The 24,615-nt window shown below is 47.1% G+C and overlaps 1 protein-coding gene across 1 annotated transcript in view; it reads right to left on the bottom strand.

Moving 5' to 3' along the window:
* Positions 1-23,314, bottom strand: part of ABLIM3 (actin binding LIM protein family member 3) — a 101,131-nt gene extending 77,817 nt beyond the window's left edge. The window contains 1 exon segment of the mRNA XM_081135333.1: positions 23,215-23,314. Coding sequence (XP_080991459.1) covers positions 23,215-23,227 — 13 coding nt within the window. The 5' untranslated portion in view covers positions 23,228-23,314.
* Positions 23,315-24,615: the final 1,301 nt, after the last annotated feature.

The raw sequence follows: 24,615 nt of genomic DNA, 5'->3' as shown, positions 1-24,615 counted from the left end.
TCCTGCCACACCCCTTTTCTTGATCAGCTCTTCTTAGCTAGGGGCAATTTCCCAACCCCCCTGACCCCACCCACTAGGGGTCATTTGACAGTGCCTGGAAACATTTTGGTTGTCACAACTAAGGTTGGTGTGTGTGTGTGTGTGTGTGTGTGTGTGTTACTGGCACTAGTGGGTAGAGGCCAGGGATGGTACTAAACATCTTAAAATGTACAAAATAGCTCTTCCCTACTCCTAGCAAAGAATGATCTGGTCCAGGATGTCAGTAGCACCAAGGTTGAGAAATCCTGTTTTAGATGGATCTCCTACATCCCACAGATCTCAGGTCAAAGGCCTTCACTGACTCCCCTACTGTTTTTGGTTCTCACAGGCCTGGGTACTACCGTCCCTTGGTTGCACTTTTCAGTATGTACTAATGTAATCAGTTGTGATTATCTGCTGAATCTCTGTTCCCTTCATTAGACTCTAAGCTTGATGAAGGCAGGGGTAATATCTATCAAGCTGACTTCTCTCATGCTAATGCCAAGCACAATATCTGGCCCACAGCAGGTTTACTACAAACATTTTTAAAATAAATGCAACTACGTTGTGCAAATTCGCGTGCAGTCATAAAACGCACTAGTTAGCATAGCTCCTGTCTGCAAGAAAATGACATTCCTGCAGGGACTACCTGAAAAATCCATATTACAACATAAGCATTTGTAGTATAAGAAAAGCACAGCGGCAGCAATTCTGAAACTGTCCGGTCTCAGGACTCCTCTACACACTTAAAATTTATTGTGAGCCTCAAAGAGCTTTTGTTTAGGTGAGTTGCATCTACTGATATTTATCATATTAGAAATCATATCTGAGAATTTTTAAAAAACAAAAGAAGCCAGATGCACACATTCCATTAGCCATCAGAGTGATGACTTCACGGTACGTCACCTCCGGAAGACCCCACTCTACCATCATGACAGAGTGAGAGTGAAAAAAGCAAAAAAATTTTTAGGATTATTACAAAAATAATGTTGATCCTGTGGACCACTCAAAGGGTCTCAGGGATTCTCAGGGGTTCCTGGAACAACTTTGAAAACTTTGTAATAAAGGAATCCTAATGCCATAGAGATAACTTCCTGCAGAGGAATCAGGGCCGGCTACATGGAAACGCTGCATCTGAGCTGGCCCTTGCAAGATGGGTGGCACTGGGACACCCAGCATAGACACACCTCTTCCGCTGGCCCACTACACGGCTATATGGCGAGGTGGGCAAACTATTGCTGGAGTATCAATCCTGGTCCACTGTCTGTCTTTGTAAATAAAGTTTTATTGGAAAACAACCATGCCCATTCATGTGTTGTCTATGGCTACTTTCATGCTAAAATAGCAGAGCTGAGTAGTTGACCTGTAAAGCCTCTATCTGGCCCTTTCCATAAAAAGTTTGCCAATTCCTGTTCTTTAGAATATTTATAAATGTAAACTTGGTGTTGAATGACTTTTTTTAAAAAGTGCACCTCCCCACCCCCACATTGGAATGGAGGTTAGTGAGTGGGTAAAAAGATGGGAAAGAAATTCCCACATCAGGTGGGGTAAAAAGGCCATTAGCTTGGAGAACCACACTGACACCTTTGATTTCAAATCGTCCAGCACAGTGGGAGGCTTGGGGCAGGTCATTTACCCATTTGGGGATGCTAAGGAGGATGGACTATACAGGGTAAACCTCCCCAACAGTCAGAGCTGTCCAGAGATGAATCAGGTTGCCTTTCTAGGTAGTGAGCTTCCCACGTGTGGGAAGCTGGCTGGGGCTGCATGATCGCCAGGCTCAGCAGATGGGACTCAGCTCTTTGGGAATCAGATGGATAACTGTATTAAATGAGGGAGCACAAACTCGGTGCTTATGGGGGTAGGTAGGTCATGCAGATGAGTGAGCAGGCTGGGGTAAGATGAAGGGAGTGGAACATGTGGCCAAACAAGCATGGATGGCCCCTACGTGGTTTCAGCTGATTCCTGCCATGTGGGGGCATGAACTCAGTGACACCAGAAACCCGGATTTTAAAGTAAAATCTCCCAGTTTTTATAGCATGGCTCAAATATTAAACAAATAAAAAGAACACTATGTGAGTCAAATAAAACACATTTATGGATCATTTTGTCACCCAGACCACCAGGATAAGATGAACTTCCGTGCCTTTGCCAGCTTAAATGTTCTTTGATTCTAAAATAAAAGTAATCCCTTATATTTAATGAGGGCTTTTTTATTTTCAGTGTCTTGACATCTTATTTCATGATTCTGTATTTAAGAGCATAGTGAGGACTAGAATCCAGGACTTCCGCCGCCAAGTCTAGTGTTCATGTTATGGTTTTAGGATCCCCCATACTAGAAAAAAGATCTGAACTTAGCAGAGTGGATGGGTAGAATAAAATGGAAATGGGCAGTGAAGGCAGAAGAGTCAATCAGATTGAGTGAACAGGAAGAGAGCTCAGTAACGGGGTGCGGCAGACATACTGACTAGAGCAGCACACATACAGAAGACGGTCCATCTGGATCTCTGGAGGAGCTACCCACCAGGCCTCCCTTGACTCAAAGGTCCAGGAGCCAGTAGATTCCTGTTTAACTTGAGTAGCTTGAACTGAGTTTTGGTCACTTGCAATTTAAGAGTTCCTACAAAGTCTTAAGGCAGGGATTAGAATGTACTATTGTAGTGCAAACGCAACCATACGCAATATGTAAATCAATGGGCATGACTGTATGTCACTAAAACATTATTTACAAAGATAGGCAGCGGGCCAGAATTAACCTTTGAGACACGGGTTGCCCTCCTGTGCTAAAGAATTATTCACTGGGCTAACAGAGGAAGTGTGTGTCTATGCTGAGTGTCCTGATGCCACCCAGCTTTCAAGGCCAGTTCAGGGGTTATGTGGCTGGGTTATTAGACTAGATGAGATTCAAGGGTTCTTTGGCCTGATTTTTCTCAGGATATAGAGGTAGAATCTCCACCTCCAATTCAAGAAATGTTTTGAATGGAAAGTATCCTCCAACAAAATGCCATAAATACCAGTTCTATAAGTGAGCATATGTTAGTGGAAGCCTCAACTCATACTGAGCCAGTTAAAATGCAAGGAAGGACAGCTAGCAGATCTTTCAAGTAAGAGTCCAGGCTGTTAATTACTTTTGCAAAAGCAATACATAAACATACAGATGGCAATTGTAGTAAATATGATCATCTACATATAAACATCAAAATCCAACCCACTCCTCAAGGCCTATGTTGCATGAAACATACTTCTAGAAATATTTCCAGATTTCCCCCTCACTCCCCTCCAAATATGAGCTCCCTTTCTCTTTAAAACCTCAGTGCATGTACTCATGACTAAGAAGTGGTTCTCAAACTTGAGCATGTATCAGAATCCCGGGATGTCTGGTCAAAACACAGATTGCTGGGCCCTACCCTCAGAGTTCCTGATTCAGTAGGTCTGAGTGGGACTGAGCTCCCAGGTGATGCTAATGCAGCTGGTCTGGGTACCACATTTTGAGAGCCACTGACCTAGAGCATAGTGTACCCTATAATAGCATCACTTTTGTGCTTGCTTTATTTTCCTGGAAGACTGTAGATTACTCGAGCAGGGATGCTACTCATGTCTGTATACTCTGGAGTATTCTTGTGGGCATTAAACAAACATTTAGACACACTCATGGGATGAAATGAGGAGTTAAGTTTTTGGTCAGGATGAACTTGACAGCTGTTTCCTATAACAGGTATTTCTTGAGCCCACAGGAAGGCAAATGCAACAGACTTGTTCCCAAGAAGTAACCAGTAACCAGTACAGGAAATTTCTGTGGCTAAACCACACTGTAATAGAAATTACAACACAGGCAAGTTCAACATCTGGTGGAAGACCAAAACCCAAATGAAATCCATCAAATGGTTATGCAACTTTGCTTATACGTAATGTGGTTACTAGGTTTATGTGTGGGGGTGGGGTGGAGGTGGGCAATAACAAATAATAGAAATGCTAGCCCTGGACAGGTGGCTCAGTTGGTTGGAGCGTCATCCCATACACCAAAGGATTGTGGGTTCGATTCTCAGTCAGGGCATACACCTAGGTTGCGGTCTCAGTCCCTGGTCAGGGTGCATATGGGAGGCAACCGATCAGTGTTTCTCTCACATTAATGTTTCTCTCTCTCTCTCTCCCTCCCCCCTCCCTTTCCCTCTCACTAAAAGTCAATAAGAACATATCTGTAGCTGAGGACAGAAAAGAAAAGAAATGCTAAAGGTTATCTAAATACCTTTTATGTTGGGAATCAGAATGTGACTATATTTGGAGACAGGGTCTTTAAAGAGATGACTAAGTTAAAATGAGGACATTAGGATGAGCTCCAATCCAATATGACTGCTGTCCTTATAAGAAGAGATCAGGACACAGACATGCACAGAGGAAAGACCATGTGAAGACCCAGGGAGAAGACAGCCATCCACAAGCCAAGGAGAAAGGCCTCAGAAAAAATCAGCCCTGCTGACACCTTGATCTCAGACTTGTAGCCTCAAGAACTATCATAAAATAAATTTCTGTTGTTTAAGCCACCCATGAGTGGTATTTTGTTATGGCAGTCCTAGCAAACTAATATAGATGCCAGATCATAATTTTAAATAGTACACAGGGTATAAAAGCTGCCAGGGACCCCTGGAGAAGATGTCCTGTACCACCTACCCCTAGTCTCAGCCCTGTCATCTTATGCCTGGAGGCATAAGAAAATGCAACAGGTCCTAGCTGGCCTTTTCCCACTCATTCTGCGCACAGTAGCCAGAGTGCCACTTCCAAAATGCAAATCTGATTATGCAAATCCAGGGATGCTTAATCCTGATCCTGCCTCCTCCAGCGGCATTTAACACCCTTCAGTGGTTTCACTTTGCTCTTGGGACAGCGCCAGACTCCTTGTCATGGCCAGGGAGGCCCTGCATGGCTTCTCCATGCCAGCCTCCCCCATCATCGCAGACCTGCCTCCCCACCAGCAATAGATGACAGCCACACCGGCTTGCTTCCTTTTCCCTCAAACACACCTGCTCCCTCTCAACTCTGGGAGATTCCCTCTTCAAAACAGACATGCCAGAGGTCCTGGCACATTCAGATGTGGTACCGTCCTGGAAATGCATGCTGGGGCGGACGGCTTCCTGCAGGAAGAAGTCCTGACTGCTCATGCCCCACTCCCTTTGTCACGTTGGTCACTGGTAAAAAGTAAGAAGCAGTGAAAAGCGTCAGAGCACTGAGCAAGCTGTATGCAGGATAGTCTTCCCAAACTTGACCTGATGGATTCTGGTGACGGGCACCATTCACCTGAGAATTGTAAAAGGAGCTGGCGGGTGAGATTCGGGCCTGTCGGCCAAAACGAGTCACCTGCTCTGATGGGCATGATGAAAGGGTTCTTTCTTTTTTGGTCTGGGTTGCAAACTGTCCTTCCAGACATAAAGAGAGGAGCAAAGCCTCTATCCTAAGCTCATGGTTCTGCATCTCTTTTTATCACCATTTGATTTTAGAGACCACACTTTCTGAATGGGATGCTGAAATGCATGGTTGGATGCATGGCCTAACGGGATGAAATACTTGAAATTGGGATGGTTGTACCTAAGGATACCACATTCATAAGGAACTGACTCTTTCTACCTTGTGCCATTTACCTGTAACCCACATAAAGCTGAATTTGCTGTGTGCTCAATTTCTGTGTAGAATTATATTAAATGTTAATGGAGAAACATAGTCAGCAACCAAAAGTACTAAAACACACACAATTCAAATATACGCTGGCTCCTCCCTCAAAGACCAGCCAAGAGAAGAAGGCATCTACTTAATAACTAGCAGAACAGAGGCCAACTCAAAAGGCCTTTTCATTCATTGTTTCACTTGATTGTCATTAAATATATGACTCAGGCAAGATGACATTCTTCCTGTCTCATAGATGAGAAAACTGAGGCTTAGGGAGCTGAAGAGATGCACCCAGATGCCAACACACCCCTTCTCACACCTAGTTCAGGGAGCTTTCTTCCCTACACTTACACACACACACACACACACACACACACACACACACCAATAAACTTACTTCCTGCCATTCTGCATCCTAAAATATTATTTTTGTTTCCTGGAACTAATGTCAGCAAAAAATTATTGCCAATATATGTTCACAAAATCCCAAGGGATTCATTACCATTTGATTTTCAACCCCAGCTAAGAGCTCAGACAAGAGGGAGCAAACATCAATGAAGCATACAAGCATTTTCATTCTCTGAACCTCTAAGCTAGATTAATGCTTAAAAAAAAAAAAAAATCCTACCAGAATACCTCTCTTCTAGCCAAAGAGGCATTCTGTCACCAGTCAACTCCAGGAACCCTGGTACAATAATTAATGTGGGCCAGAGGCCCAAACTCATTGGCACAGGACAGATTCTCAGATGAGAAACAGTAGCCCCAAATCCTACTCACATAAAGGGCTTATTGACATTATCTGCTGAAAAGAATCCAGATTTCAAGGGGCATAGCAAAGTAGAGAGAAAGCAGAATTTTGGCTGTGGAGGAAGTGGGGGGGGCGCACATTTTCCCTATTTCAAAGCCCCTTACATTTTCACCAGAGCATTCCCTAAGTTCATACCCTCAGTGGACTTCGCTACTGCCAAAGAACATTTCCCCATAGCACTGACGTCACAGAAGTCAAAATAATCCAGGTCAGCCAACACATTCCAGTTCTAAAACAGAAGGTTTCAGAGAATTCCTGCAGGCAGATTAGCTGTGGGTGATGCCCAGGGACCCTGGGCTCAGGAGCAGCTGCTTGGCCTGGGGCTGACTCCATGGAGCCAAACGGCCTCAGTAAGAGCAACAGCATTCAGATCCAGAACCCTCCCAAAAAGGTGGTTTGATTATTAAAGGGAGAGAAAGGGAGTGGATTAGGCCAAAAAGCTCCCCAAGATGGGTCAGAGGTCTGAAAGGTGCTGAAAAGGAGGTTGGATATGGACACAGGCGTTCATTCCCCTTTTCTTGGGCCCTGTGCTGGGCATGGATGTGGAAGGCCCTAGAGATGAAGGACAACTCCTGTATATTAGGTAGGTAGTTAGCCTGTTTGTGCTTCAGATTCTTCTTGACCTAGAGAAGGTGCAGAACCCCAGGCTATAGCCCAACAGGAAGACCACAAAGTGTAGCTACACATGGAAGGTGTCCCAGCCTTCCTAAGGACAAGATATCCTAAAGATTCCCTGAGTTCCTTGACGCAAAAAGCTTTCCTGAGTGAGCACACTACAGTGAAATAAGCGTTATCCTGGTGTCACTTTTCTGGCACCCACCAAGGCCCAGGGAAGACCTGGATCCAAGCAGAAAGCGCCAAGTCAGCACAAACAGATAAAGTCCATGCACTAAAGCTCATGTTCACTGGTGTAGTTATTTATTTGGCAATATTTACCAGCTAATTTCCTTGTGCTAAGGACTGGGGATACACTGGTAAATGAAACAAACACGTTTTCTCTCCTTTGGGAGAGATATGTAGTAAGTAAATAAACAACTAAACAGATCATTACAAACTGTGATAAGTAGAATGAAGGAATAGGATAAGGGGTGGGGACAGGAAATCTGAAAGTAAAGCATTTCAGCTGAAACTGCAAAAAAAGGCAAGGAAGACAGCCATGAAAGACCAGGGGCAAGAGCAGTGCAGGTGGAGAAACAGCAGGTGCAAGGGCCCTGAGGCTAGAAAGCACATGGTGAGTTCAAGGAGGTGAGTGTAGCTGGAGTCGCAGGGTCAGGGAGAGACCTGAACAAAATATGTTGGGGAGGAGGCTCTTGAAATATATGATGCTTAAACATTTTTCAAGCACTTTCCCAGGTGTTGTTATAGTTGAAACAGCCTTTCGAGGTAAGCAAGGCTGACAGGATGGGTCCATTGAATTGATGAGGGTACTAGCAGATGTCACAGAGTTAGTAGGAGAGCTGAGATTTGGAGTTAGTTCTTCTGTTTCTAAGCCTAGGAAAGTATCTATCTATCTATCTATCTATCTATCTATCTATCTATCTATCTATCTACCTACCTACCTACCTATCTATCTATAGAGATATACAGATATAGATATATGTGTATATATATAGATAGATATATATACATATATATAATTTATGAATAAGGAAAATATATAGATTATAATTACAATCAGTTTTGACGAATACATAAACCCATGCAAACAATATCTCAATCAAGATAGGGTACATTTCCAACACTCCAGATAATTGAATGCCACCTTTTGCAGTCAGTCACTCCTCCCCCAACCAGAGCCCAACTCTGTTATGATTTCCACCCACATTGATTCGTTTTGTCTGCTCCTGAGCTTTATATAAGGGCTCCATACGGTACGTGTGCTCTTTTATGTCTGGCTTCTTGCACGCAGCATGCTTTTGGGATTCATTCATGCTGTGGCATGTACCAACAGCTGGTTCGTTTGTTTGCTAAGTAGTATTCCACTGTGTAAAAGTACCACACTTTGTTTATTCATTTGTCTATAGATGAACATCTGGGTTGTTTCCAGCTTTGGGATATTATGAATTAAGCTGCCAGAAACATTCTTGCACAAATCTTTTTGCAAGATACACATTTTCTACTCTCATGGGTAAATACCTAGAAGAGTTGCTGGATCATAGGTAGGTGTATGTTGAGTTGTTAAGAAATTCAGTTTTCCAAAGTTGTACCATTTTACATTCCCACTACAATGTATGAGGAATTTCAGCCATTTTGGTGGGTGTAAAAAAGTGGTTTTAATTTGCATTTCTCTGATGACTAATGACGCTGAGCACTTTTTGTGTACTCATTGATCATTTGCATATGTTCTTTTGTGAAGTGTCTTAGAATTTTCTTGCCCATTTTTGCTGCTTTAAGTGTTCTAAGAAGTCATTGCCTCCCTCAAGGTCATAAGATACTCTCCTGTATTTTCTTCTAGAAGCTGTATAGTTTTTGCTTTAGTTTATTTAGGTCTATGATCTATCTCAAATTAATTTCTGTGTATTGACTAGTGATGGACAGACTTGCCAAGTATGAGGACTCCTTTATTTTTATTTTAGTTTTTACTTTTTATTGTGGCATAACTTGCATGGAATCAAGTACACAAATCTTAAGGTAAAACTCAAAATTTTTACATATATAAACATCCATGTAGCCACACTCAGATCATTTAAAGACTCCTTTTTCATGTTGAAATTATTTGTTAACCTCTGTATATTGATATTACATTTAAGTAATAGTTATGGTAGCTTCTTGCCATATTGAATTTCCTCAAACCCATGCATTTGACAGACTATGCATCTGAGGCTTGGTGCACACATGGATTTTTAAGCTCCAGCAATAATTCTCTGGCTCCCCAGTGGTCTGTGGCTGGCAGCTGGGGAGCAAATACACCATACTCTACAAGAGGTGTGCTAGGAAATGCTCATGAATAAACCATGTTGACTTACAGCAAATGACCATAGCGTAAGAATGTTTTAAACAAGGGCCAGGGACTTCAGAAGAGGAAATAAAATCACTTCAGGGGTGGATATGAGAAAGCTGGAGTGAGAGTCTTTTAGCCTAAAGATGGTTAGGATTTCGATAAATGGGGGTGATGGTAAGAGCTAAGTGCCAGTGGGAAGAATGGCTTTAAAAAAGTGCCTTAGAATCCAACTGAAACCAGTTTAAGCAAAAAGGAAATTTTTTTGGTTCTTGCAACCAGGAGGTCTGGGGTTGGGGGTGGTAGGTAGCCTCTAGCCTCAAGTCTGGCTGGATGCAGGGGCTTTACTCTAGGTCAGAGATCTGATCTGGCTTTCTCTATTTTCAGGCAGCATCTTCTCACATATTAGACAAGTATGGCAACTAGTACTCTCCAACCCTCATCTCAGCTCGGCAGCCTCACTCGAATGGATACTTCTCCTTCCCAATATCTCCCTACTGAACAGGAAATACTCTGGGGGGCCTCTCTTGAGTCTAATGTCCACCGATGAACAAATCCTTGTGGCTAAGGTAGATAGGAAATGCTGGTTAGCTAGTCTAGGTCATACGCCACCCCCCCGGGGAGGCACAGAACACAACTGACAGCCCATTAGCACTGCATGGACTTGGGAAGTGCTGTGCTTCATTATAAGGGAATGCGGGCTTTGAGTAGGAAATGAGAATGGGGAGCAAAGCAGGAGGAGGCTTTGCCTCGGGCGCTGAAGCACTAGCCTGGAATGTCTGTATTTGCCCACTTGGGAGAGTCTCCGGGCTGAGTGTCATTCTCTGCAGCCCAGGAGCTGGCTGCTGAACAGATCCCAGGGCAGCCTGTGCAGCTGGCATTTGGTGGCCACTTAAGAAGTCATTCAACACCAGAGTGTGAATTGTGGGATGTGCCGAATGTGAAGGCAGCGAACAGAGACAGCTTTGTGCAATCCTTTCTGTGTCTATACTTCCAGCGCATCTTCTCTATTATATTTCCGGTAAACTCCCCTTGTAGTTGCAAAGATGAACTAAACGAGAAGGATGAGGCATTTCTGTATCATCATTTTGCGTTGGAATATCAAAGTTGGAAGAGACCTTAGAGGTCATGTAGCACAGGGGTCAGCAAACTTGGGCCCATGGGCCAAATCACTCTCCTCTTTTATTTTTCTAAGTAAATTCTGATTAGACCTCAGCCCCATCCATTTGAGGACACACTGTCTGGGGCTCCTTTCATGCTACGGAGACTGCATGGTTTACAAAGCTCAAAATATTTACTACCTAGCCCGGCCGGGCGTGGTTCAGCAATTGAGCATCGACCTAGGATCCAGGCGATCAGGGTTCGATTCCTGGTCAGGGCACATGCCCGGGGTGCGGGCTGCAGCCGATCAATGACTCTCTTGTTGTTGATGTTTCTATCTCTCTCTCTCCCTCTCCTTTCCTCTCTCTGAAATCAATAAAGATACATTTTTAAAAAAAATTTACTACCTAGCCCTTTACAGAAAAAGTAAACTTTTCTGGTCTAGTCTGACATGCTTCCTACTCAATTAAGAATGTTCTCTACAACATTAATTTCACCTCTGATTCATGCCTGGGATCAAAAGAGACAGTCCATGGAAAGTTTAGAATACAGTCTGATGTGTGATGAGTGCTCCTTGAATGCTAGCTAAACAAAAGTCCTGGGTTATCAATACACATTCCCCTCTCCCAACAGAATGACCAAGAGGTGACTATCCTAACAGTACCATGTGCTGATCAGTTTGTATATTCAAATTTGTGTTTTCCTAACACAAATGTATTTTATTACTTTACTGCTATTAATCATTATTGTTTTCTATGTGCCAGGCACCGTGCTAAGCATTTTATGTCCGATCCCTCTCTCAGTGATCCCCTGCTACTCCTATCTTGAGAGGAAACGAAAGCTTTGCGGGTAAAGCAAGTCTCTGGAGGCCGCACAGCTAGTAAGTGGCTGAGCTGGAATTTGAACCCAGGCAGCCTGACTCCACAGCTCCAGTGCTTATCAAATACACTATCTAGGCATCTAGATTTGGTCAGTAACCTAGTTTTCAAAGTATCAGCTCGCACAGTCCCAGAAATCAGAATCAGATAACAGGTCCACCTGTGGGCGTAAGAGCGGTGATGCCAACACGAACGCACAGCGGGCTACGGAACCACTGCCATCCTCTCTGCAGCCCACGGCTCCCCTCGCCCACGCACACCACGCCGCTTAGCCCGCCTCTCCCTGCCTCTGGGCGCTCTGATCATCAGGTAAGTGTTGCCGGGGAGAAGGTCCTAAATAATGCACAGCTCTGGTCGGGTCACTGCTCAGCTCAAAACCTCTCATGGCTCCCCATTGGCCATAGACTGTAACGAATACTCTCTAGCCTGGCATTTAAAACTCTCAAAGATCTGATCCTCACCAACTCCCCAGCCTTATTTCTTCACTTTCCACCTACTCATACGCTATAGAGTGTAGACAAGCAGGACTTCCTGACATTTCCCAAAACACTCTGTATCTGTTTATTTCGCCCTCCACACGAGCCAAGGGCCTAGGATGCAGAAGTTGTGCAACAAGGGTTTGTGGGATGCTTGCCTGGGAGAATGAGTGAACGAGCCCATCTGGAAGGCCCCTGCCTTCCCTCTGCTCCCCCTAACAGAAGCTTACTCTTTCCTCAGGGTCTTCTCCGTGCAGTATTCCCCAGGTGTTCCAAAGGCATTTGACCTGTCTTCCCCTTCACTCTTCCCTCTCAACACCCAGGGGGGTTTCCTCTGTCCCTCGGTGATGCTGGAAGGAGATGGTCGGAGGTCACACTCCCTGTCCCGTGCGTCTCTGATCGCTCAGTGCCTGGCACGTCGCCTTACACAGCGCAGGGATTTGTTTCATTGCCCCAATGAATGGGAGAGCAGGGCTGGGACATCCAACGCAACTCTAAGAGCAGCCACCCCAAATCACACTCTCTCCCATGACCTTCATCAGAGTACAATGGGGAAAGACAGTGAAAGGGAGGGAGCAGGACGGGGTGAAAGGAGGCCTCAGAGTCAGATCAACATGTTTGCAAACACCTGCCCCACCACTTCCTAGCTAACGTGACCCTGGGCAGGTGACTTCACCTTTGAACCTCATGTCTCTTTTATGCAAAATAGGGATATAAATATTCCTCATTAAATTCATCTCTTCCTATATCCAAGGCTTCATTACCTATTAAATGTGAGATTCGGGGCCAAAGATCTCCTCTCTGAGCCTCAGCTTCCTCCTCTGTAAAATGAGGATAATATTAGTGTCTACCTCCTAGGACTTTGTGAGGGCCGAGTGAGTTTATGCCTGTGAAGAGCTCAGCACTGTGCCAGGTACACAGTAAATGCTCAACACATGTAAACTGTTGGTAGCAATCATCACTGCGTCAAGCGCTGGAATGCATTTGGAGGACTCAGCAGTGAACAAAGAAGACAGGCCTGTCACAGAGCCATCATGTGGCTTATTGTCAGAAGGCGATAAGAGACAGAAACGAAGACAACAAGCTACTGGATAAAACGGTTGCTGGCTGTGGCAAGTTCTGGGAAGGATGGTGAGAACCAACATGACATGGGGACCTTCCTTAGATGCAGGATGCAGGCAATGCCCACGTAGGACTGTTGCAAGGATTAAAAAATAATGCATGTAAAACACTTATGCTCAGATATGCTAGCTGGAAACAATGTCTCTTGATTAGGAGGAGCTGGAAAAAATTGATCCGAGGCTAAAGCATCTCGGATGTGGGTTGGGCTTCTCTTTGTTCTTAAAATGCTCCCTCCCACGTCCCTTCTCCCTACATGTCATGGGCCCAGGCTCTGTCTGTCCTTTGAAAAAGGAATTTACGGTCACTTGAGGTTCCTGTACCATATAATCCTGGCATCATAGGCAATTCTCCTTCCAGAACAACATAGCCTGACTGTGAAAATATCTAATTTTATGGTTGCCTTAGATCGCCCTTGGGCAGGCAGGGTCCAGATCTCTGGGCCGTTTCCCCAGGTTTCAAAAAGCAGGCACAGGCCTCCAGCTGCCCCTGCTCCTGCACGCTGAGAGCAGCCTGCTGTGGGAAGACTGGCACTTGGTGGAGGGTGCTTCAGGTGCTTAAAATAGATCAATTGTGTCATTCGACTATTGCAATGCAATTGTTTCACTGGCCCTGCTAGTGCTGGTGAGGGCAAGAGATAACAGCCCATGGAGAAAGACCTGTGCTTGGCGCAAAATTAAACAGATGCAAGGAAGAAGCTTTGGAAATGATACAGGCAGTGGAGCGTGGAATTCTGCCAGGAGAGGGGCGGGGCTGTGGCAGGAGAACACAGCAGCCCACAGCACTGGGAACAACAGGGTGGCAAAGCCGAGCCTGGCTGGACCCCTGTCCGCCTGGTGATACACTCGGGAAGGAGCCTAGAGGCTTCTGTGCGGCAGGACTCAGTCCAGTAGCATCATGTGAACTTCTCAAGGGACCACCGGTACTCTCGGGCGGACACCAGACCAACGTGAGGGGCTGACTGGCATCTCCCACTGCTCCTTCAGTGCCCTCTCCCTGGCACGTTCGTCCTCCCACTGTTCTGGCCGCTCTTCCCCGGGCACGCTCCCCTGGACCCCTGCCCACCCTGCGCACGCTGCTTGAGACTGGGCCTCGGCAGGGCTCTGCGGGGGCGCTGCCACCTCTTCCTGTCCCGGCGGCTGGGATCACATTGTCGCAGCCCGCGTGGCTCCGTTTCTTCCTGCTGAACTTGAGAGCCACCACCCCTCCCCCACCCGGCCCGCCGCTCCAGTGGCTGCCGTGCCTGTGTCACCGACACTGGACAGTCGTGGCAGTTGAGGAGGGGACAAGTTCAGGTCACATTGGAGAGGTAGTAATGACCAGCCAGGGACACGGACTGGATGTGGGGAAGTGAAGAACAAAAAACTGTAGACCAGGGCTGCTTTCTAACACTAACTCAGGTGACTGGGCAGATGGAGGCTCCAGCAACCCACTGGGACCAGAAACTTAGAGCAGTTTCTCCCCTTTATTCAAAGAGAATAAGTTTATTAATGTGTAGGTTTATTTAAGTTTATTAAAATTTAGGTTGAAGTGCCTTGGAATATCCATATGGGCAACTTCGTGGATGGTCAGGAAAATGAACCTAGGTCTTTATTGTAAAGAAAAAGAGAATGAGCTTTGCATGAATAAATTAATTCATCAAATATCTTTTGAGCACCTACTATGTGCCAGGCACTGTGCTTTGCTTTCTATGAATTATTTGCTACCCTGAAGGAAGCCTGCCCTCAGCTGAAGAAATGATGTTGGCATTAACCACTTCCTCGCCTTTCTTGAGCAGGAGAACCCAGTTTGACAGAGGAGAGGTCTTGAGTAGCCTGTGGGGCCCAGGTGTGGCCTTTCAGTAACCACTCCTTAGCTGGGTGGGTGTGTAAACTGCCCTTACTACTATGGAGCTCGAGCTGTGGACTAGATATCCTCAGCTGGACCAGGGATGCCCGCTCTGCTAGAACAGTCTCTGGAACAGTTCAGCCTCCCAGGGCACCTTCCTTTGGGCTGGAAAAGATGCCCAGAACTGGAACCAGTTATCCAGAATTTCCTTCCTTTGGGCTGCGCCTCACCCCTCACTACTAGGTTCCCCTGGAAACAAAACTGACCTCTGGGAGATGGGGCGGGACATTGTTTGCCCAACTGTATCCAACAGGATATGATATCTCCCTTCTGGGAATAGCTCAGCTGGGGAAATAAGGCCACGCAGTAGGGTTTTGCTCACTTCAAGAGGAGTTTAATAGCACGGTAGTGTTCATCAACTGCTAACTCCGGACAGGACTTTCTTCTGTAATAATTAACAGACAGGCTGCAGTTTCCACATCTCTGTGTGAAGATACACTTCTCCGTGTTTGATGTTATATGGATCACCTACTATACAGGGGTTTAAAAATTCCAATGCTTACAGCAGCAAGGTAACATAAAAACATTAAGCTGTTCTTGTGCAACTTAATCGGAAGTGATGGCAAATGTGGCACACTAGAGACCACTACACGCCCCACTGAAAACAGGCAATCCTACTGACTGTTGTCACATAGGAAAACGGGGCCAGGGAAAATGGGGTAAGACCTTCCAGTTGTTTCCTTAAGAGAAGCTATAAATCCTAATTTTGATTTCCCAGTTTTCCAATGTTCGCAGGTGATTCAAACTCACTGAAAACCTGGTGTAGGACAGATACAACATATCCCATCGTGCTGGTCACCAGCTGGCCCTGTTTGATCCATGAAGGCCGGGGCATGTGTGTTATGTTTACTGCTGTGAGCCCAGCATCAGGTCCAGTGCAGAGTTTGGGCCAGTAAATATTTGTTGAGTGAACAAATGAGCAATCCATTCTTATTCCCCATGTTGGACATTCCCAGGAACTAGGCTGATTGGAAACCAATGCCATGACTGTAAATTCCATCACACTATTGAGATGTGACAGTTGTGCATAATGACCTACACGGAGGACTGGGTAGGGAGTGTGTGTTTTCTGCAGACAGACTGACTGTGGACTACTAAGCCACTGAGGCCCTCCCTTCTGGGCACCTCCTACGTGTGAACTCTTCCCTTCAGGTTCTCAGAGGTGGTGAAATTAGGGTTTAAACATCAAAACTAGGCAGATAACCTCTGTGACATGCATGTTTAATAATCAACTATCAGCACCCTACACTAGCCCTGGGGAATGGCTGATATTCAGGGGAAACCAATCCACAACGAAGTCTTCTCCTGGGAGTGGTCATTTACTTAACAAACACAATGTTATGGAGAATTGTGTTCCCCCAAATTTATATTTGAAGTCCTAACCCGCAGTACCCCAGAATGTGACCTTACTTAGAAATAGGGTCTTAACAGAGGTAGGCAAGTTAAAATGAGGTTATTAGGGTGGGCCCTAATCAATACCACTGGTATCCTTATCAAAAGGGAAATATGGACACAGAGACACACACAGAGAGAAGAGAATGTGAAAAGACAAATGGACAAGACCAAGAAAGGGGCCCAAGGGCAGGAGGAGGCTGATGAAATGAGGGAGGATGGGTCTTGGCACCATTGTACGTGGTATGCATGACGCTTCAACCTCAAGGATGAGCCAGTGCTGGGTTTGTGCCTAGGAAAGCCATAGCTTTTGGGAGTTTTGGGAGTTCCAAACACATGCGGAACACAGCATTTAAAGGACACAGAACTGACTTTGGTGCTCAGTACCTCTGGCACCCTGGGGTCAACTAAGTCTCCGGTGGCCCAAGGAAAGAAGCCTAGGACAGATGTTTCCCCATGGCCCTCAGAGGGGACCAATCCTGCTGAAACCTTGATTTCGGACTTTCAGTTTCCAGAACTGAGACAATACATTTTTGTTTTTTAAGCCACCCACTTTGCAGTACTTTGTCATGGCAGCTCTAGCAAACTGATACACACTAATTTTATTTGTTTTATAGATACTTGCTATATGCCAGGCACTGTTTTAAGCAGTTCACAACTATTAACTTATTTATTCTTTATAACAGCTCTATGAGAGAGGAACTATTATTATATTCCCTGTGATTTTCATTAGAGATGAGGAGCTGAGGTACAGAGGAGGTAAGTGACTTGCCCAAGGAAAACACAGCAAGTAAAGGGCAGAACTGGAATTTGAATACAGCTATTTAGTTCCATTCTGTGCTCTTAAGAACTACAGGAGAACAATTTAATTGGCAAAGGTGCTTATACACTGGTTGTTTTCTGTTCTCTTACAATGGTATCTGGCTAATGTTGGCTATTAGCCAGTTGTTGACCATTCACCACGGCAGATGTTAACTAAGCAAGATAAAGCTCTTGCCAGATAGGAAAGCTGGAGTTCAGAATTGATATCACTTCCTTTATGCAATACAAGTACTCTTGAAATCACATTGTGATTTGCAGAGATGTGTTATAGTCATCATATTGTTATATGGTTTTTCAATTGTTCCTTACATTAGCCCCCTAAGCCCCCTTAGCCTCAAGTAATCCTTTGTCAACAACTGCTTCATTTGGGGAGCACTGTTTTTTGTTGTTTGTTTGTTTGTTTTCTTTAATCTCTGCCCTTATAAAGTATACAGTCATCTCTATTTTATCTGTTTTGCAAATTTAGAATTTCTTTAGAGGGCATCCTATGTGCTTGTATTTGTAATGGCATCTTTTTTCAAGGAATTCTTAGGGTCCCTGACCTGGTCAGTGATGTCAGCAGAGGAAGGTCATCATGCTTCTTGTGCTGTGTGTCTCAGTTCTGAACTCCCTGCCTCTCCAGATCCACTCTGTCCCCTTCTCTACCCTGCACTGACCATGATGGGCCCATCAACTGCCTTCCTTGCTCTCTGGCGCTTGGTTGGATTGAGCCAATGGGGAGCACTGTAGGAGAGGTCAGGGTATTTATTCCCTTGCTTCCTTCCTTGGGGTTGCCATCGGCTGGCTGCCTTTCTGGAACCAGGGGCCATAGCTCCTATCAGGCAGGCCTTACCCTACAGCTTGCTGGGTCTGTGGGTTCCTTTTATTTTTTGCCCCATCAGGCCTGGGAACAGTTGTGGTATGAGTGGTAATGGGCTGCTGCTGTTTCTAGCCTCCTAGTACCGAACCATCCTTGCTTCTCTGTTTGTTCCTCTACACCCTTCTCACACACCTGCAAAGACACCTTCTATTTAGCTCCCTTCAAATTGCCCATCTCTTCCCTGCCAGAACCCTAACTGATAGACTCCTCTTCTCCTTCACCCTTAACTCAATCAGGTGCTGGGCCATGCAGGCTTTGTTTTCTAAAGGATCTTTCCCCTTATTTATATTCTTACAACCATCAAAATCCTGGCCCTCAAACTTTTTCTGAACTAGTGTAGTTGTCTCTCACCTAGGATCCTAACTTCCTGTATTGCCCTTTTCAATCCATGCCCTATACAACAACAGGTTAATAATCTTCCTGAAAGCCATGGCTTTCTTGTGTACTGAACCCAGTGCTGGCTACAATACCAGCAAAACAGGTTAATTTTCAACCAGAAGGTTTGGCTCTTAAGATAGCGTCATTGCAGAACTTTGCTCTGTTCAGTGGCCAACTCAACTTTGGGTTCAGTTCCATTCTCTGAGACCCAGTGCCAATGAGTTTCTCATGTTATTTCACTTAATCTTCACAACCCAGTACACAGGTATTACTGCTCACATTTTACACATGATAAAATTCAGGCTCAGAGACGTGATCTATTCCATCCAAGATCACAGACAGACTACACCATAGATCTTGCCTTTGAACTCCGGAATCCATACCCCAAAGCTCAGGTTCTTACTGCCCCAGTATGGTGTTGCTTAGTCCATGCCATCTTTGTGGGTGTTGTATGACCCCTCAGTGCTCTCTTCAATGAAACTTGTTGACATGCCAGTCCATGATAGAGACCCAGAAAGGAGCCCGAGGGCAGGAGGAAGCTGATGAAATGAGGGAGGATGGCTCTAGGCACCATTGTACATGGTATACATGATGCTTCAACCTCAGCGATGAGCGAGCGTTGGCTTTTGTACCAGGAAAGCCATGCTTTCAGGATTTCTGGGAATTCCAACCCAAGTCAGGAGCACAGCATTTTATGGAACACAGAATTGACTCTGGTGCTCAGGGCCTCTGGCACTCTGGGGCCAACAGTCTTTCCTGGCTTTGGATCTAGATCTTTGGGAAATCCTGGGACCAACATGGGAATGGGAGACACTGACAGGGAATAACCAAAAATGTATTGTTCCCTAAGAACATGCACTTTAGGTGTGGTGCCCTCATGGCTCTGGGGGTTGTGTGAGAGCAAGGAATCTGGGGCCAGCTCCTTCCTCCCTGTGTAGGTTCAGGAAAATGCCCTGTGATCACTTGGATGAGTGTGTGATGACAGACAAGGCTCTGAAGGAAGAAGGCCAAGGTGCGTGGAGAGCATACATGAGGGGTATGGCAGCTGGGCTGGGGAGCTGAGGGGCTCCTGCAGCTCTGGAGGGTGAGAGGCCAGCCAGGCTGCAGGGGTGGGGATAGGCTGAGGGGCTGGTGCTGCACGGGGAGGGCTTCCCAGGAGGATGGAACAGCACATGCAAAGTTGGCAGGAGCTGGTGCTGAGAGGGAATGGAAGGAGGCAAATGGGACGGGAGCATGGAGAGAGGTGCAGTGTGGATGAGATGGGCTGTGAGCAAGGCCGGGCCAGGCCACTTGGGGCCCTGCGGGTCTTACTGAGGGGTTTCCTCTCGCATCTTAATAGCCATGAACAATGAGGTCCATATTTTAAAAAATTAATTTTAAAGAAGGAGGAAGGAGGGTTGGGAGAGAGCGAGAGAGAGAGAGGAGAGAGAAACATCGATGTGAGAGAGACGCATTGATCATTTACCTCTGGTACGCATCCCAACCGGGGATTGAACCCACAATCTAGGTAGTGCCCTAACCGGGAATCTAACCTACAACCTTCTGGTGCGTGGGAAGATGCTCCAGCCAATCGAGCCACCTGGTGAGGGTGGGATCCCCATTTTAAGCGGAGTGTGATGTAGAAGGTGGATGGAGAGAAGGGAGGGGGCTGGAGTGGATGATAGGAAACCAGTAAGAGGGCTGCCTCAGTAGGGCAGGAGACAAGTGACAGATCCTTGGAATTAAGTTTGACACAGGCCAGGGGAAGGAAAGGCTGGATGGTAGAGCCTCCCAACAGAGGCTAAGGTAAAGGCGATTGTTGTTTTCCCTTCCTTTCCCTTGAAGCTCTTCACCCATGGGAGTGTCCCATCCACCTCAGTGTCAGCCCAGGGGTCTGAGCCCTGGGTGTCCTGCTCATGCCTCTGGCAACTCGTTCTCCCTCTTTCCCCTTCCTTACTGGTCGGAGGACCAAACCCCACCTGTTACATTCTGCCAGGTCCGAACCACCGCCCGACTCCATCATCTCCAAAACTACCCCTTTCTCTCAAATCCCCTTTTTGTGGCATCCTGAAGCTCAGCTAGATTTCAGAAGCAAGGAAGAGGTACACTGAGGTGTCACTCGCTGACTGAGCACTCCCTGTTTTGCCATCTGAGTCATGTGTTTCTTACTGATAAAAACAACATACATATGTTCGCAAAGCATTTTCTCATAATCCAGTTTAATCCCCAAAATCTCACTTCTGGAATTCCTCTCAGTTTATGATGAAGGCATGACGTCCAAGAGGTTGAGTAATGTCATAATGTCATAATCCTCGCTAATGTCATAAAGTCAACAGTGGCGACAGCCAAAACCACAGCTGCAGTGGCGATGACAATCTGACCACCGTCGCTGACATGATGCCAGCCATGCCCAAGGTACCACATTCTGAATTTTATACAGCACATGTATCTCCATTCCACACTGAGGGAGGTCTCATCATTCTCATTTTGCAGATGGGACAACCATGCTGAAGATCACATAGCTAATAAATGGAAAAGGAGAACTAGAACCCAGGACCCCCCGATTCCAGGGACCACGCTCTATCAACGCCTACACCCTGTCCCAAGACCACAGCCCCTCCCTCCTCTTCTCCAGATGAAGTGATTAGACTTCAATAGTAAGCTCATGCTTTGCCTCCACTTCAGCAGTGACATTTGAACCATGGACTAGGGATGGTCCACACTGTCAAAATGTCATGCATCCAAGAACCTTTCATAATCCAACTATTAAGTCCATGACTTGAAGTTATTGTAAGCCTTTAGAAGATTTCACCTATAAAGTTGGAGTAATAATGCAATCTCACAGGTTGGGCGTGAGAGTTTGGGGTGATTGTGCAGGTGGCTGGTGGAGAGTGAGGACCCAGTAATTGGAAGTGAAAGAAAAGCTAAGGAAGATTCTCAGGTTCAACCTCAGGCATGAGGATTAAATTAAGAATGTCACATCCCAAAGGCGAGAGCATTTTTGCTTAGGTCAGGTCACTCCAGAGATGTCCTGTCAACCCTGTTCCCATGCCCTTGTGACCCTGCCACTCCTTTGCTCCAGTGAGGTCTGATTTCCACTCTCTCCATCTGCAGGCTCTCAGGGCGGGGAGGAGCCTCAGGGATGCTGGAGCCCAGCCCCTGGGCCTTGAGCGAGTCTCTCCACAGTGTTGCCCCAGGTAGCACTTCCTCTTGTGGGGACTTCAGGGACACCCAGGGCTGCCCAAGTCACTCTATTCTGTTTATTTTCCACCAGTCTCCCTACTTAGAAAAAGTGGCTGGAATGACATTTTTGTCAGTCCTCACCTCTGCAGTATTCAACTCTATTGGTCGTTATTTCTTAAAAAAAAAAAAAAAAAAAGTAAAATCTGCTTCATTCTTTCAAGAATACTCAATGTTGCTAACAGAACAAGAATTCCTCACAATTCCAGAGAAAAGGGCAGGGTTGATGGCTTGTTACCTCATTTCTTAGTTCCTTGAAAAAAAGATGAGCCATCTTTCTCTTCTGTCATTTAGTGGGAAAGGACCCTGATAGATACTGTTTTTTGCCACAGATAGTGAGGAGCGACTGGCTGTTCACATCGTTATTTGTCTGAAAGCACCAGATGCAAACATGTGGCCCGCTAAGAGATCTGGTCTACAGAATGTTGCTCTTTCCCTGAGCCTGGTGTGAAGCCAAAGCACTGTTCCAGGCTGGCAAAATCAAGAGGCACATTCTTTGGCTGAACGAGGCAAAGCGAGTCCAGCCTCACTTGCTTGCTTAGCACAGCTATGTAACACACAAAGGAAGGCAGCAGAGAGAAGTCATGCAAATACATAGTAAAGAATATTTCATTTCCGTCTCAGTGGCTTTTGCCCTGTTTCCTTTCCTCCATGCAACAGCCTGGAAATGGAGGGAAGGTGAGGAAACAGGGTTTGGTCTGGACACAGCCTCAGAAGGTACTGATTTTTCTGGTCTTGCTGCTCAGCTCTAGCTTTTTTAGAAGAAACTTGTAGATTCTTAGATTAGAAGGGTCTCTAATTCAACCCCTCTCATTTTACAGACATCTGGGATCCAGAAAGGAGACTGATGGGAAAGTCATAGACCCAAGGAAGTGAATATTCCTAGGGATCCCCCAATTCTAGAACCCCACCTGCTGCTGGAATGACCCAGCAAGCTCAGCTGATGAGGGAGCAGGAAGGGGGACTTGACCCAGGGTGGTGCCACAACGGGTGCCCATGGTTAGAGGGACTACATTGACAAGAAATGGACTGGGCCTCCTTGTATTTCTGGCTGCATTTCTCAATAGCTGGGGCCCAGCCCAGTAGCAAAACGTCTGGTCCTGGCTCTGCAAAGCAGTTGTTACCTCTGGCATATTAGAGACCTTGGCCAAAGAGCTTGTCTCTTTCTCGCCTTCTGGGCATGGCTAAACAGCCTATGTGGGGAAACCAGCTCCGGGCCCAAGGGGCGCAGGCACTGGGGGAGAGGGATATTTTACCGTCTCCAGGCCCACCCTCTGAGGGCCAGCCTCCCTGCTCCTCCCAGCTCCAGGACGAGCAGAGCTGTCCCTGGCTTTCCAGCTGTGCGCAGAGAGGTCTCCTCAGAGCCCCCACAGTCAGACAATGGCCACACTACTGCTTCCGAGGCCTTCCCAGGCATTGCTAGGAGGCAGGCAGCCTGCCTTGCAGAGGCAAGTGGCGCTGCCGATAAAACCTTAGCAAAATTATGAAAAACCAGACCCCTATTCCTCTGCCGGGAGCACAGAAAGAACCAAGGAGTCTGGGGGCCAGGTGTCCACCCAGATGCCAGGCCTCCTGCCTCCTTCCAGGCAGCCCCGGCGCAGGCTCCCGCACCTCCCGCCCCCACCCTGTTCCCATAGCAAAGGAGAGGAGGACCCACTTACTGCTCGTGTTCATGGTGATGCCTTTGCTCTGGGTCCTTCATTCAATACGGAGGCCCTGGTTGCTTTTAAAATCTTCCGATCTTCCGACCTCACTCATCACCTGGGGGGGGGGGGGGGGGAAGGCAGTCCAGTGCCAGCTCTGTATCCTCAGGTGCTCGCTCTCCCTCCGCTGTCCCCAGTCGGGCTGCGGCCACCGGCCTTGAAGGCGAGCGCACTAACGGGCGCAGGTGAGCAGGGGGAGGCGACGGGCAGAGCGGGCGCCCCGCTCTTGCCGCCCTCGGACTCAGAGGCAGAAGCGGGGCCGGCGGCGCCTGCGGGAGCGCACCCCCAACTACTCCAGCCCAGCGGCTCGGGAGCCCGAAGGGGGTGTGGACCACGGGGAGGCAGGGCGGGGGCAGCGCGCGGGGCGCCGGCTCCTCCGGGCAGCGTCCCCGCCCGCCTTCCTGAGCAGCGACCCGCCCCGGCACCCACCTCTCGGCCAGTGTCGGGAGCCAGAGGCCCCTGCCCGGGCCCCTGCGACCGGTTCATGAATCCTGGTCCTCGTCTGGGGTCTCGAATTCCAAGGCGAGCAAAGCGAAATAGGAGAGCTCGACATCCATGATGCGGGCTCGCTGGGTGGCAGCGCGGGGGGCGCGGCCGCTCGCTGCTGCCACCTGCTGGACGCACCGGCGCGTGCTCAGGCCCCGCCCCACTCGGGCTTCTCCCTGGTTCCTGGGGGGGGATGTGGAGATGGAGGGGACCCCTGTGTCTTGGGGCCAACAAGGGGATGCTTGAGCTCTTGTTTCCCTCCCTCGGTCTAAGGGCTAAACAATGACAGGGAAATAAAGTGATATTGGGAGAGGCTGTGAAGCAAGGATTGGCTTTGTAGGAAGACCGTTTTCATTTCCAACTCTGCTTATATCCAGTTTGGTCTTGACCAGGTCACTGCTGTCTCTGGCTCGTCTGCCTCCTGTGTAGAAGGGAGCAGCTGGACAAGCAGGTGGGACATTGGGGGATTCTCCCAGCCTCCTAATTTATGTTACTATCTTCCCCCTTCATACCCCTTATAACTGATTCATTTGTTACAGTTGTTTATCATCTCTCTTCCCCACTAGAATGTTAGTAGCACCATGAAAGTGTGGGTCTTGTCAGTAGGGCTCACTGTGGGGCCCCCAATACCTAGAATAGTGCCTAGCACACAGTAGGTATCAATAAATAGTTGTTGACAGAACGCTCCAGGTCTTCCCTGGATCTAATACTGTGCAGCCCTCAGAGTGGAAGGTCTAGGAACCTCCACCCTGAAACACTTCCCAGTCTGACGCAACAGGTATGTGGCCTCGTGACTCAGTCTCACAGGTCCACCCAGTTTTTGTATGGCCAACTAGCTCTTGTCCAACAGTGTTTTTGTTTAGTTTTGCTTTT

The sequence above is a fragment of the Miniopterus schreibersii genome (genome assembly GCF_964146895.1).
Source record: "Miniopterus schreibersii genome assembly, chromosome: 4".
Classification (NCBI taxonomy): domain Eukaryota; kingdom Metazoa; phylum Chordata; class Mammalia; order Chiroptera; family Miniopteridae; genus Miniopterus; species Miniopterus schreibersii.
Note: the sequence above shows the minus strand (reverse complement) of the source record. Positions and strands in the feature narration are given on the sequence as shown.